General features: G+C 48.4%; 1 protein-coding gene across 2 annotated transcripts in view; it reads left to right on the forward strand.

The window, feature by feature from the left end:
- INTS3 (integrator complex subunit 3) overlaps positions 1-15,365 on the forward strand; it is a 51,596-nt gene that overhangs the window by 25,787 nt on the left and 10,444 nt on the right. For both annotated transcript variants that reach the window (XM_023508314.1, XM_003802267.1), the window contains 14 exons: positions 2,949-3,093; positions 4,354-4,483; positions 6,181-6,278; positions 8,242-8,433; positions 9,371-9,458; positions 9,921-10,000; positions 10,409-10,500; positions 10,856-10,962; positions 12,193-12,312; positions 12,679-12,808; positions 13,254-13,308; positions 13,527-13,630; positions 14,344-14,388; positions 14,552-14,671. In XM_023508314.1, the coding sequence (XP_023364082.1) occupies positions 2,949-3,093; positions 4,354-4,483; positions 6,181-6,278; positions 8,242-8,433; positions 9,371-9,458; positions 9,921-10,000; positions 10,409-10,500; positions 10,856-10,962; positions 12,193-12,312; positions 12,679-12,808; positions 13,254-13,308; positions 13,527-13,630; positions 14,344-14,388; positions 14,552-14,671 (1,506 nt within the window). The remainder of the gene's footprint in view (positions 1-2,948; positions 3,094-4,353; positions 4,484-6,180; positions 6,279-8,241; positions 8,434-9,370; positions 9,459-9,920; positions 10,001-10,408; positions 10,501-10,855; positions 10,963-12,192; positions 12,313-12,678; positions 12,809-13,253; positions 13,309-13,526; positions 13,631-14,343; positions 14,389-14,551; positions 14,672-15,365) is intronic.

Raw genomic sequence — 15,365 nt, forward strand, 5'->3', positions numbered from 1 at the left:
CCTGTGGTCCCAGCTACTTGGGAGGCGGAGGCAGGAGACTCGCTTGAGCCCAGGAGTTGGAGGTTGCTGTGAGCTGTAATGCCACGGCGCTCTACCCAGGGGGACAGCTTGAGGCTCTGTCTCAAAAAAAAACAAAAAAAAACCTTCCAACTCCAGGGCTTAGGTGATTCTCTTGCTTCAGTCTCCAAAGTAGCTGGGACTACAGGCACCTGCCACAATGCCTGGCTATTTTTTTTGTTGCAGTTTGGCTGAGGCCATGTTTGAACCCATCACCCTCGGTATATGGGGCTGGCACCCTACTCACTGAGCCACAGGCACCGGCCTGTATGCAGTAATTTTTTATTTGAGACAAGAGTCTCAACTCTGTCACCCTGGGTAGAGTGCTGTGGCATCATAGCTCACAGAAACCTGTCAAACTCCTGGACTCAAGTAATCCTCTTGCCTCAGTTTTTCTATTTTTAGTAGTGATAGGTTCTGCTTTTGCTCAGGCTGATCTTGAACTCCTAAGCTCAGGCGATCCACTTGCCTTGGCCTTCCAGAGTGGTGGGATTACAGGTGGGAGCCACCATGCCTGGCCCATGTATGTAGTTTAGAAGAAGAGATCTCCTTTTATCCTTGCAGCTGTGTTCTGCCCAAGTTCTGCCAAATCTGCTGTGCAGTGCCACCTAGTGTTCCAGGTGTGGGTGTGCAGCTGGGTCTGGGCCTGGAGGCACCTGTTACTTGTACAATTGTGCTAGCACCTGAAGTCCTAGCAGTCTCCTAAGTCTCTGCTCTTAGATCTCTGTGCCTTTTTTTTTTTCACTGTCCTGGGTCTGAGGGTCTCATTTAATGTCTTTCTCTTTATTACACCACTCCAGGATTCAGATATATTTATTATGTTGGCAGTTTTCCTAAAAAGTGACCTTTCTCATTGTGTTCCTGGTGCCAGATACTGCTTGTCCTTGTACAGGAAATATCAGCTAGATAACTGCCCCACCTTTTCCCTATGCTCTAAATACCTCAAATCCTTTGGTGAAAGTGAGCACCTAGAAGTTGAAAATTAAGTCCTCTTCTACATCTTCCTTCCCATTTCCCTTCCAACTGTGGAGCTAAAAGGTAGCAAGGGGGTCAGAGGACCTGCCCCAGTGACCTTGACTAGTGCTTTCTTTCTGTGAATGGAAAATGCCAATCTTTTTTTTTTTTTTTGTAGAGACAGAGTCTTACTTTGTTGCCCTGGGTAGAGTGCCATGACCTCACATAGCTCACAGCAACCTCCAACTCTTGGGCTCAAGCAATTCTCTTGCCTCAGCCTCCCTAGTAGCTGGGACTGCAGGCACCTGTCACAACACCTGGCTATTGTTTCTGTTGTTGTTACAGTTTGGTCGGGGCCGGGTTTGAGCCCACCACACTTCATATATCAGGCTGGCGCCCTACCCACTGAGCCACAGGCGCCGCCTGGAAAATGCCAGAGTCTTTAATTAGCTTGAGCACTTTTCTAGAATTGGGATGTTGCCTGATTAGATTAATCAAACTGTGTTTTCTTTCTCCAGTTCCCTGCCTTCCATCAAAAGTGCCAAAGCTGGCTGGGTGCCTGTAGCTCAGTGGTTAGGGCACCAGACACATAGTCTGGGTCTGGTGGGTTTGAACCCAGCTGGGCCTGCTAAACAAAACAAACAATAAAAATAGCCAGTTGTTGTGGGCATTGTGGCAGGTGCCTGTAGTCCCAGCTACTTAAGAGGCTGAGGCAAGAGAATTACTTGAGCCCAAGAGTTGGAGGTTGCTATGAGCTGTGATGCCACAGCACTCTGCTGAGGGTGACATAATGAGACATAATGGCTTTGGCCATTTATATCTCAAATAAATAATAGTGCTAAAGCCATTACAAACAATATTTGCTTGGAGGAGACAGCTTCCCAGTTTTGGCACTTAGAGAACACATTAGAGTTTTAGGGATTTCCTGACTATGTCTTTCTCCCTATTCCTATTAAAGAAGCAGAGAACAAACAATTTTTTCACCACCACCCTTTCTGTAGGGAAATTCTAAAACTCCTAGGAAGATGAGTTTTGCCATCCAAAATCAGGTTCTTTTTTTCATTGTGATTTAGAGCTCATGACTTACTGTCAGTGACTATAGAGAGCACCAGGGAAAGTTTTGTGGCAAGGTGGCCACTAGTCACAAGCAGATAACAGGGTAGAACAGTGTGTTCTAAGAACTCCAATGTCCTGAAAGAAAATCCCCAGGGGTTTTTGTACCAAACTTAAGAGTTACTAACTTAGGGCCAGTGCAGTGGCTCACACCTGTAATCCCAGCATTTGGGAGGCCAAGGCGGAACCTGACCTCACAGGTTCATCATCAGCCTGAGCCAGAGCGAGACCTTGTCTCTAAAAATAGCCAGGTGTTACGGCAGGCACCTGTAGTCCCAGCTACTTGGGAGGCTGAGGCAAGAGAATCACTTGAGCCCAGGAGTTTGAGGTTGCTGTGAGCTGTGATGCTAGGGCACTCTACCAAGGAGTGACAAAGCGAGACTCTGTCTCAAAAAAACCAAAAAAGAATTACTAACTTAGGGACACTTAAGGGAACTCTTTCCTATAGTTTGAGCTGAGTAGAAGCTGTGGTTTATCTCTGTCCCTAGTACTTCACATATTTCTTGGCACATGATAGACACTCAGCAAATGTTTGAATAAATGAGTCACATAAATGTTTTATTTGAAGCAAAGTAGTTATGTGGTAAGGAGAAGTTGCTTGCACTTAGCACTTATCTTTTTGGGGCACCTGGTAGAGAAAATCAGGAAGTGACCCTCAGCTGAGCAGATAGTCAAGACAGCATGAGCAAGCGAGCAGAGCAGCAAAGGGCCTCGTCAGTGTCTAATCATCAAACACACTAGGGCCTGGACCAGCCCTGGACAAAAGTGAAGTGGAGATGCTTGGGTCTCCCTCGGCAAGGTGCCAGTGTCCTCCCTCCCTACAGAGAGTGGGTGCTAAAAAGCAGCATCCTCATCGCCATGGCCATTTACACTTACCTCCGCCTCATCGTGGACCACCATGGGACTGCCCAGCTCCAGGCCCTGCGGCAGAAGGAAGTGGACTTCTGCATCTCACTGCTTCGGGAGCGGGTGAGGGCATGGAATGAACAAGTGTGGGGAATTGAGACTCAGGAGGGGACACTTCTATTGGTTTTGTGCACCTGGGTCAGGGATACCTCGATAGAGATGGAGGTGCTTCAAGATCGGGTGCTTTTCATCATCAGATAGAGTGAGGCAAGGAATCAGTGTGAAACGGCCTAGTTTCTGTTATGCTGGCACCCCAGGCGTTTCCCTGGTCAGCATCATGAACACTGATGTACAACATGCTCACTGTTACATCCACCTGAGGAATGTCATGTTCAGGTGGGACTGTAAGTTGTCCATTATTAGATCTCCTAAGAGAGAGATCTTAGAGCTGAGCTAATATGGTAACCACTGGCCATAGTGGCAATTTAAATGAAAATTAACATTAGATAAAACTTTAAAATTCAGGCTGTGCACCCATAGCTCAGCTAGGGAGGCTGAGGCAAGAGAATCGCTTGAGCCCAAGAGTTTGAGGTTGCTGTGAGCTATAACACTATAGCACTCTACAGAGGGCAACAAAGTAAGACTCTGTCTCAATAAAAAAAAAAAAAATTAAAATTTAGTTCCTTGGGGCAGTGCCTGTGGCTCAGTGGATAGGGCTCCAGCCCCATATACTGAGGGTGGTGGGTTTAAACCCTGCCCCCCAGCCAAAATGCTACAAAATATAGCCAGGCGTTGTGGCAGGCGCCTGTAGTCCCAGCTGCTCGGGAGGCTGAGGCAAGAGAATCGCTTGAGCCCAGGAGTTGGAGGTTGCTGTGAGCTGTGAAGCCACAGCATTCTACCAACGGTGACAAAGTGAGACTCTGTCTCAAAAAAAAAAAAAAATTTAGTTCCTTGGTTGCACTAACCACATGATACTAATAGGTTTTGTTTTAATTGCACAGATACAATACTTTTCTTACCACAGAATGAGACTCAGAATTTTGTTGGACAGAATGAGTTTTGGCCAATCCCATTTTAGTCTCACATGAGCTGGATAGGAACAGTTCTGTGTGAGGGGAGTAGATTCTTGGGACAGCCAGCAGGGATGTAGCACTTCCCATTAACCTCCTGCCTTGGTGTTAGTCTGCAGCTTCCAGCCTTCTTCCCCTGAATAGCTAGGAGCCAACCAATCCTTTGGTTCTAGAAAAAATCATATAGTCCCTTCAACCCTCTTTCCTTCCCTCCCAAGAACATGTTGTTCCTTTATCCTCCCTCTAGCAGGTAAACAATCCATGTTGTTATTCTCTTTCTGGTCCCCTGCCTTTCCTCGTCCTTCCCATCAAGTTCATGGAATGTTTGATGATTGGTCGAGACCTCGTAAGACTACTTCAGAATGTTGCCAGAATACCAGAATTTGAACTGCTTTGGAAAGATATTATCCACAACCCTCAGGCTTTGAGTCCTCAGTTCACAGGTAAGGAAGGGCCTGGGCTTTGTGTCTTTGAGAGATGGGAGCCAATGTGTGTGTCCTGCTTGAATCAGGAAGGTGGAGGGTGACTTTGCATGGTGGCTGCCACCAGATACTCAGGAGGCTGAAGCAGGAGGATCCCTTGAGCTCAGGAGTTTGAGACCAGACTGGCCAACATAGTGAGATCCTGTCTTTTAAAGAAAAGGTAGAGGTTGGCAGTTAGGAGAGTCTTCATTGTCAGATGTAGAAAGCAGGGATGGGGTCATGTACAGCTGGATATCAGCAGAGGTGCAGAACAGTTTATAGGGTTTCTAGACATCCCCTACTTGGCAGACTCCAGCTGTCATAATTACTCAGAAAAATGTGAGACAGAAAACTCTGATACTCCTCCTCCCCTCCCAGCAGCTCCTTAGCTCAGGAGATGAGCCATGATGAGTTTACAGCTTTGCTGAGTCTGGCAGGGGAGTTAGAGGCCAACTCGTGAGACTGAGTCAGCAGAGGGCCTAGAAATAATCCTGTAAGAGAAGGCTCCTCATTGGGAGCAGTCTTGCCTTTTAATTCCAAGGATCCAGCTTGGCCAAAATCCTCTTTGAGGTAGAGAAAGAATCTCTCTGTGCCTCTATCTGACAAGACCCTTTCATCCCCATTTCCTTTCCCAGAGTCCTGCTACAATCTGAAAAATAACTACAGCTTTGCTCCCCACCCATCTCCCAACATGTGTGTGTGCATACACGCAAACTGGAACCAACTGTCCAGGGCCTGGGAAGACAGGAAAAAAGGGAGGAGAGTGCTGGGCCTGCCTTAAATTGAACATGTATCAGGTTCCTCTCTGTGTTAGGCACACATGTCAGCCATCTCATCTTCAGGACAGCCCTGTAAAATGTGCATTTTACTTTCCAGTTTATAAACTTAAGAGTTTGTGGATAAACTGAAGTTTAAAGAGATTAAACAACTTGTCTAAGGGTACACAGCTAGTAAATGACAGAGGCTCCAGGCCTTTTTGACTCCAGAGTTTATGTTTATGCCACATGACCATGTTGATTCTTTTTTTTTTTTGAGACAGAGCCTCAAGCTATCCCCCTGGGTACAGTGCTTGCTGTGGCATCACAGCTCACAGCAACCTCCAACTCCTGGGCTCAAGTGAGTCTCCTGCCTTAGCCTCCCAAGTAGCTGGGACCACAGGCGCCCGCCACAACACCGGCTACTTTTTTTTTTTTTTTTTTTTGGCGCAGCCGTCATTGTTGTTTGGCAGGCCCGGGTTGGATTCGAACCCACCACCTTAGGTGTATGTGGCTTGTGCCTTAGCTACTTGAGCCACAGGCGCCGAGCCCACCACGTTGATTCTGACCCTGTCATGGGATCATGAGGAGCAGGAAAAGAGGCTAGAGTTTCCCCTATTTTCCCCCTAACTTTCCCACTTGTTGCCATCTGGAATGATATGAGTAATGGGCACTGGGAGGCCAATATAAGAAGAGAACTGGTATAGCTGGGAACTGGGGATAGTGGGTGTTCTGAGCAGAGCACATAGAAGCTGGTTAGAGTTCTCTCTGGTACCAGTGCTTGACCTTCCTGCCTCTTGTCTTGGGATTTCACCATGCTCAAGACCACTGGCCATCAGTGCCTGGCTAAGGTTCCCCAGGTGCCCTCCACGACTCTGGTCCTTGTGCTTCTCTCTTTTCTCTTCCCTTCCACATTTGGTTTAGGTATCCTACAGCTTCTTCAGTCAAGAACATCCCGAAAATTCTTAGCATGTCGTCTAACCCCAGACATGGAGACTAAGCTCCTCTTCATGACGTCCCGGGTAAGCAAGCCCCTTGCAGTGGGGAGAGGAGTTGGACGTGCTTGCTGGGCCTCACTCTACAGATCTGTTAACCCCTGTGTGCTGACCAGGGCACTGTTGGCTAGTAGGTGCCGTGACCTACCTGGGTGCTGGCTGCTTTCCTTGTTCATTCTGTGTTTACACAGGGGATGTCTTTCAGTCTTATCTAAGACAGTGATTAAACCAATAATTATATACAAATATCATTTAGAAGTGTGAAATGTACTATGAAAGGGTAAGTGAGAGTATTCATTCTAGGAAGACCCACAGTCACTCCGGGGAAACCATGGGGTCTCAGGAAGAGAGTAATGGCCTTTTGGTTTCTAAATGTGGCTGTATTATGGCAGAATTACTTGAGAAGCAGGTTAAAGACGCTTCCTATATCTCATTCTCCAAGAGAATCTGATTGAGGAATCTGTATTTTTAGCAAACTTTTAGGCAGTCCCTCTGCAGTCAGTCTAGAGGTAGAGAACTATTGCCCTGGCTAGCTTTTGGTCTCCCACGTCATGCAGAATTGTCTAAATCTGTGCTGTCCTGCATGGTGGCCATGTGTTGCGATTTAAATTCAAGTTAGTAAAGTAAATGAGAAATTCAGAATCTCAGTCACAATAGCTATGTTTCCATAGCTATGAGTCTATTATCATTGCAAAATTCTGTTTGGCAGTGTTAGTTGAGAGGTATCTTTTTGTTTATTGTTTTAGGTTTTGCTGTTTTGGTTGATTCTTCTGATAGATAGGGTATAGAAGGGAGGAGCATATAACTATTTGTGATTATCTAGAGCAGCGGTTCTTAACCTGTGGGTCACGACCCACAGGAACTGTATTAAAGGGCCGCAGCAATAGGAAGGTTGAGAACCACTGATCTAGAGCCTGTTTGGGAGAAGAGCTTGCTGCAAAGTTTGGAGAGAATGTGCCTTGGATAATGGTTCTGATGGGTAGCTCAGCAGCAGGAAGCTCTCAGTGTTGAGTGGTAAACAGCCTCACTCTTGGCTCTTAAGGAACATTCCTTGCTGTTCAAGAAAATGAGGAAAGCACGGTGCTTGATGGCTCATATCTGTAACCCCTTCACTCTGGGAGGCTGAGGCAGGTGGATCACTTGAACTCAGGAGTTCAAGACCAGCCTGAGCAAGAGCAAGACCCTGTCTCTACTAAATTTGGAAAATTAGCCAAGTGTTGAGGCAGGTCCCATAGTCCCAGCTACTTGAGAGGCTGAGGCAGGAGGATCTCCTGAATCTGGGAGTTTGAAGCTGCTCTGGGCTATGATGCTATAGCACTCTGAATCCAGGGCACAGAGTGAGACTGTCTCACAAAAGATAAAAGAAAGAAAATGAGGAAAGGCTGGGCACTGTGGCTTACACCTGTAATTCTACCACTCTGGAAGGCCAGGGTGGGTGGATTGCCTGAGTTCACAGGTTCAAAACCAGCCTGAGGCAGAGTGAGACCTCATTTCTAAAAATAGCCAGACATTTTGGTGGGCACCTGTAGTTCCAGCTACTTGGGAGGCTGAGGCAAGAGAAATTGCTTGAGCCCAAGAATTAAAGTTGCTGTGAGCTGTGACACCATGGCACTCTACAAGGGTGACAAAGTGAGCCTGTTTCCAAAAAAAAAAGTGAGGAAAGGTTATGCTTATAACTGGAGAATCAGGGACCAATACCGGGAGTGAGGAGCTAAGAATGAACTACAGTTGCAGTTGAGGGTAATTATAGTATCAGCTTAATGGCAAAAATAAGTATGCTACTGACATGGGCTGTCAGCATACCTTTAAATCAGGAAGTCCTCCCAAAGGAGGGGCACTTGAGAGACAGTGAGCTAGTGAGTGTGTCGTGGAAAGAACCGGAGTTTGGGTCAAGCCTGCAGTTGGGTCAAGCCTGCAGTTGGGTGGTGCTCATCTCTGATCAGGACCCTACTCTCTCTTCTAAATTTCCTTTTTCAATTTCCTTTCCCAGGTACGGTTTGGTCAACAAAAGCGCTATCAGGACTGGTTCCAGCGCCAGTACCTGTCGACTCCAGATAGTCAGTCTCTGCGCTGTGACCTCATCCGCTACATTTGTGGGGTGGTCCACCCTTCTAATGAAGTGCTGAGTTCAGACATCTTGCCCCGCTGGGCCATCATTGGTTGGCTCCTGACCACGTGCACAGTGAGTGCTGGGCCCTAGGGCACAGGACACTGGGGTCGTGAAAGGTGCCTTTTCCACCATGCTCACCGTGTCTCCATGCTTCTTACTGACTCTAGGGCCACTGGACCCTAACAGGCCCTGTTTTCACTCTGGTTCCTAATGCCTTCACCTTTCATTCCAACTTCCCTCTGAGTCTCCAGAAATGAACTTATACTCGTTATTTCCTACATGGGTTTGGGGTGAACAGGTTCATCTACCCTTTGGTTGCCAACTTCCAAGCTATCCCTGCCTTTTCATTTTCGGTTCTGCAAACTACATAATGGCTACTCCTCTGAATTGTCCCTCCCACAGATGCAGAGCTCATGGTCTTTAGCCCCTCACCTCCACGCTGCTGGTGTCGGCCTGATACACTTCCTTGTCCTAGTTGTAGGACTTGCTGTGGAGCCATTTCCTTCCCAGCGCTCCCCCCGCCCCCTATACCTACTGGGAAACTGTCCATCCTCCAGCATCTGGCTGCCCCTGACCTCTTGACAGGGCCACTCCTCATATCTCACTGGGTACTTGGAATGTGCAGATTCAGTATGACAACAGGCCATTCCTAGGGGGTCTCTCTTCAGGAATATGCCTGGGGAGTCAACAAGGGCAGCCTCGGGGGCTGGTGTGAGTGCTGCCTCAGCGTGGGGCAGTCAGTGGACTCTGAGTACAAATGTCCTCCCCTGTGGGGGTCAGAGGTATGTACACGTGGGTATGCAAGGAGCCCAGGCTGGTCCCCATCCTCTTGGTTGGTGAGGCCACTGGAAACTCATGCTCACAGACTAAGGTGCCCCTCTTCCCTGTTTTACCAGGAGCTGAATCCGTAGAAGAGCAGCCAGGTTGGCCCTGCACTCTGCCTTGGGTCTCTGAAGAGAAAGGAGGTGGTTGGTGAAACTAGCCCACTTTTTCTTCCTCTCTTTTCCAGTCAAATGTTGCTGCCTCTAATGCCAAGCTGGCTTTGTTTTATGATTGGCTATTCTTTAGTCCAGACAAGGACAGCATTATGAACATAGGTAGGTGGCTGAGGCCAGGCAGTGGTGCTCACCCTGCCTCCGCCTGCTGCGGTGGTAGCAGTCGTAAATCTCAGGGTGCTAGGGCTGTAGGTGGCTTATCTGGGAGCAGTTCCTTTGTTCTTTGTCAGTTCTCCCTTGACCTAGGAAGAGAATTGCTTTGATGAGACTAAACACTCACCCCTCTCCCCAACAACCTTAGGTTTGGGTCACGGGAGGGCTGAGGCAAGGCTACACGCGTCCTGCTGCTCTTCTCCAGTAGCCTCCCTTCTGCAGGCTGAATGCTGGGGATGAGAAGGGACCAAAGGGCTAAGAGCCATCTGGGGGGCTGTGTGCTCTTGGATCTGCTCAGAGGAATGGTGGGAATAGACCTAGCACTCCCCAGAGCCATTCATGTACACTGACATCCAGTCTTACGGAGTTGGAAATAGACTGATGGGGGTCCCTGACTTCCACCTTGTCCAGAGCCAGCCATCCTGGTCATGCACCACTCCATGAAGCCCCACCCTGCTATCACTGCCACGCTCCTGGACTTCATGTGCCGTGTAAGTGCCCTGGCTCCTTCACTCCCCACATCTGTGTGTGGAGAATTAAGTGATTGAGTCTCCCCGTGCTCCTTAACTGTGGGTGTAGAAGAGACCATGGGTCCTGTCCCCTCAGTTAGTGGATGCGTCCCTTCCATGTTCCCACTGTCTCCAGGGATCTTCCCAGATTTCTGTGGGGCTTCTCAACCACGGAGGTGAGGACTCCTGGCAGAATCTAGTCTCTTTGAGGAGCGGCCAGGTCCAGAGTATCCTCTGTTAGTGGCCTAGAGTAGTCAGAAACCCTCCTGTCTCTGCAGCCATACTCCCCAATGTCTCCTAATCAAAACCAAAGCAGGTTTTTAGATGGGCTTCAGCAGAGTGCTGTGGATGGAGCCCTGTGCTCATTTTCCCTCCCATCTTTCCTTCCAGATTATTCCCAACTTCTACCCACCCCTGGAGGGCCACGTGCGGCAGGGCGTCTTCTCCTCCCTCAACCACATTGTGGAGAAGCGGGTCTTGGCGTAAGAAGTTTGAGGGTGGGGCAAGGGTCTGTTTTCCCATTTTCCATTAGGTCTAGTCACTTATAGGTCAGGCACATCCAGACCCTGCCACATCACTGTTGGCCCTTTCCCTTGACAGGTATAAAAAGAACTGATTTCATAGCAGGCTGCTTATCTTATGTCCTTGTGGCTCTTAGAGGAATTTTTCTCATGCTGCCTTATTACAAGGGCTTCGGATGTCTTTATGTTCCCTGTTGACACCTTCCAAGAGTCTAACTCTGGCCCAATCACATGGGTGGGGCATAGACCTCACCAACTCCGTGTTGAGCTAGAAGGGAGGAGCTCTGATGCCAACCTGTGTTTATGCCCCCTGTAGACACCTGGCCCCGCTGTTTGACAATCCTAAATTGGACAAAGAGCTTCGGGCAATGCTGAGAGAGAAGTTTCCTGAGTTTTGCAGCTCACCCTCCCCACCTGTGGAAGGTATGGAGCCCTTCTGTTCTGTCACCTATATCAAAAGAGAGACCCACCATCAGAGGCTCTCAGACCAGCATCTTGCTTAGGATGTCCCTATGCAGTTATCCACCTCTGGGACACTGTCCATCACAGCCTTTCCTTCCTCAGTTTTTCTTCCTAATCGTGTTTTTTTTTTTTTTTTTTTGAGACAGAGCTTCAAGTTGTCCCCCTGGGGAGAGTGCTGTGGCATCACAGCTCACAGCAACCTCCAACTCTTGGGCGCAAGCGAGTCTCCTGCCTCAGCCTCCCAAGTAGCTGGGACCACAGGCGCCCGCCACAGCGCCTGGCTATTTTTTGGTTGCAGCCGTCATTGTTGTTTGGCGGGCCCAGGCTGGATTCAAACCCGCCACCTTAGGTGTATGTGGCTGGCACCTCAGCTGCTTGAGCCACAGGCGCTGAGCCTCCTAATTGTTCTTATGTTGTCTCTTGTTAGTACTCTCTCTTCATCTAATCCTATCTGACTTCTGTTCTTTCTTGCTCTCTTAACTCAGACTTTTTCCCTTACCCCTTCTTGATAGAAGGTTTTCTTGTGATGTTTGTTTATCTCTTTGACTTTCCCATCTCTTCTGTCTTTGTAGCTCTACGCCCTGGCCCCTGACCCCTGGCCTCTGATGAGAGGTTGTCAGCTTGGGTCTCAAATCTTGCTCCTTGTTCCAGACTGCCATCTCCCCAGCATAGTTTTTTATTTTGAGATAAGGGTTTAAGCCAAGCAGTACATTCTTAGTTTTATTTATTTTCAACTTGGTTTTATTTATTTTTTTTATGGAACTTCATTTGTCAATAAAGGTCTTAGGCCAAGCAGCACATCTCACCTTGGTTTCAAATTAAAGAGCACTTGGTACTGCCCCTAGTCTTACTCTAGTCACTGATTCTTAGCTGAACACAGAGGAGTCATGTCCTGTGCTGTTCTTACTCCTGGCACCATCCGTGGTGGGTTGTGGAGGGTTATGAGGACAGGATCCGTAATCTACTTGGGTCGAAAACTCCTTATTTTGGGAGGCACCCATGGCTCAAAGGAGTAGGGCGCCGGCCCCATATACCAGAGGTGGTGGGTTCAAACCCGGCCCCGGCCAAAAACTATTAAAAAAAAAAATTCCTTATTTTTCCATGTGCCCCCCAAGTCTCCCTTCCCAGAAGCACAGGACATGTGAGAGGGCACAGAGGCCATCAAATGCTTTGTCTTTTTTTACTCCCAAGTTAAAATTGAGGAACCAGTTTCCATGGAGATGGACAACCATATGTCGGATAAGGATGAGAGCTGCTATGACAATGCGGAGGCAGCCTTCAGTGACGATGAGGAGGACCTCAACAGCAGAGGTGAGGCCAGCAGCATGGGCTTGATCAGGGTGTACCAGAGAGACTAGTTCACAGGGGCAGCCTATCTGTGGTCTTTATTACCTTTGCCTATGAGTTTAAGTTTTCTTAACAGGGTTACTGGATGAGACTGCAGAGTGCAGAGCCCTATGCTCAACTCTGAAGGCAGGAAGGAGAAAGAAGTGCCCCTGCTCTGTGTGCTTGTGAGAACTAGGACACGTGCATGCGCAGGGATGGTTTGGGTCCTCACTGCATTGAGTACACAGGTGCATACTTAGGGTACCTGAGGAAGGGACAGTTAGTTCAGGGTACTATCTCTGTCTCTAGCATCTGAGCAAAATGACTTTTTTACCACTTCATCCCCTTCAGGGAAGAAAAGAGAGTTTCGCTTCCACCCTATCAAGGAGACCGTTGTGGAGGAGCCAGTTGATATCACCCCTTACCTGGACCAGCTAGATGAGTCCTTGCGGGACAAAGTGCTCCAGCTACAGAAGGGAAGGTGGGTACAGAGTGTGCTCCTCCTCTGCAAGTCCCAGGTGCTCTCACCCAGTGCTCAGTGTCTGTGGCAGGATAGTGGGCTGGAGGGAGACTTGGTGGAAATGTATGGAGAGGTGTAGAGAGCTTCATTACATTTTTTCTGAAGTTTACGTCTTGGAGGTATGGGCTGGGGGAAGGGTAGCCTGATTGCCTCACATCTCTGGTCCCTACTCCATAGATTGTGGGGAGAAGAGCCTCTAAGAACCAAAGCAAGATTGATGAGGATTTCTCTTTGGGCCTCTGCCAAGAGAGTAGAAAATTCTGCTCTGTAGCCTCCCCCGCCCAAGCTGGGGTTTATACAAAGCTCCTTTGTTCTGTCTCTGTGACTTGTGCACACTGCTGCATGTGTGTCCTGCCTTCTGCTATCATCAATGTCCTTGGGATTTCCTCTCACTTCTGTCCTGCAGTGATACAGAGGCCCAATGTGAGGTCATGCAGGAAATCGTGGACCAGGTCCTGGAGGTAAGGAGGAACCCAGCCCCGTAGCGGGGAAGCAGCCCAGCCTGCCCAGCTTAGAGCTCCTCATGCAGACATTTCCCAGGGATGCCAACCCTCTCCTTCCCCTTCCCCATATGGGTCCCCTCTGGGGGTGGAAACAGATGAGTTCCAAGCCTGTGGGATAGTGGGAGCAGGAAGGCTTGAGTCCAGGTAGTAACACTTTCTCCCTTGTCTCCCCCCAGGAAGACTTTGACTCAGAACAGTTGTCTGTCCTTGCTTCCTGCCTGCAGGAGCTCTTCAAGGCTCACTTTCGAGGGGAGGTGCTGCCTGAGGAGATCACCGAGGAGTAAGGGTCATCTCCCCTGACTCCTGGGTTATAGTCTGAGTCTAAAGTGTACCTTGCTATGAATTTAAGAAAATTAATCTGGGGCCAGGAGTGGTGACTCACACCAGTAATCCTAGCACTCTGAGAGGTTGAGGCAGGTGGATTGCTTAAGCTCAGGAGTTCTAGACCAGCCTGAGCAACAGCAAGAATAAGACCCCATCTCTTAAAAAAAAAAAAAAAAAAAAATAAGTACCTGTAGCCCCAGCTACACGGGAAGCCGAGGCAAGAGTCTGAGACTGCTGTGAGCTGTGACACCATAGCACTCTACCGAAAATGACAAAAAAGAAAGAAAGAAAATTTCACTCACTGTTTTTGTTCTCCTATGTATTGATTCATTTAAACAAGGGTTTGGTTTTGCCCACTCAACATTGTGTGTATTAGGAGACTAGTGTCCCCTCCCTTTGCTTCAGCCCCTACTGCTGGGCCCAGTAGCCCCAATCTAAGTCAGGTGGAATTGAACCCTGGACTTTCCCTGAAAACCACAGAATCTCATCCTCAATGAGGATGACAGCCTCAAATTGTGACTCTCTGTTAGGCACCTGTTTTTCTGTTACTAAGCTTCTGGATCAATAGGAGGTTTGTCTCCTGGACAGGAAAGGAACAGACTCCAAAGTACCTACCTGCAGCCCACCTCTGCTCATGTGGACTCTCATGTACAACCCTCCTTCTTGTAGGTCCCTGGAGGAGTCTGTAGGAAAGCCTCTCTACCTAATATTTAGGTAAGCACCCAGCTGTTGGAGATACTGCATTGACTTTGATCCTCCCTGTCAAGCACGCAAGTCCCCACCCTGGGAAGGAGGAGGTATGCAGTGGGCACAGAGCCCATGCTCCCCAGAAGCTCATAGGAGAGTCCACCTTGGTAATGCTCTGCTTCTCCCCCAGGAACCTGTGCCAGATGCAGGAAGACAACAGTAGCTTCTCTCTGCTTCTTGACCTTCTTTCCGAGCTATATCAGAAGCAGCCCAAGATTGGCTACCACCTGCTCTACTACCTGCGGGCCAGGTGGGTGCTCCCTCGCCTCTTCTCTCCTGCACACTGACTCCCTTCGCTGTCATTGCCAGGGCCTAAAAATGGGAAAGGGTTTGTCATCATCCATATTGTTGTTTTTCTTAAATAATAGCTTTATATAAAATTCACCCTTTTTAAGTGTACAATTTAGTGGTTTTTAGCATATTCATGAAGTTGTACAATTAACATTACTAATTTAGAACCTATTTAACTTTCATCACCCTAAAAAGAGTACCTGTTAGCAATTACTTTCCCTTCTGCCCTTCACCTGACCCCTGGTAAGCACTGCTCTGCCTTATGTCTCTATAGATTCACCTAGTCTGGACATTTCAGATAAATGGAATCAATGTGTGATCTTTTGTGACTTTTTTCACCAGACATAATATTTTTCTTTCCTTTACTCATCGTATACTAACAAAGATAACATAATGCTTTTAAGATTCATCTGTGTTGGCTCGGCGCCTGTGGCTCAAGTGGCTAAGGTGGCGGGTTCAAATCCAACCCGGCCTGCCAAAACAACAATGACGGCTGCAACCAAAAAAAATAGCCAGGCATTGTGGCAGATGCCTGTGGTCCCAGCTACTTGGGAGGCTGAGACAGGAGACTCGCTTGAACCCAGGAGTTAGAGGTTGCTGTGCGCTGTGATGCCATGGCACTCTACTCAGGGAGACAGCTTGAGGCTCTGTCT

Source organism: Otolemur garnettii, unplaced genomic scaffold (genome assembly GCF_000181295.1).
Source record: "Otolemur garnettii isolate 467f Iridium unplaced genomic scaffold, OtoGar3 scaffold00244, whole genome shotgun sequence".
Classification (NCBI taxonomy): Eukaryota; Metazoa; Chordata; class Mammalia; order Primates; family Galagidae; genus Otolemur; species Otolemur garnettii.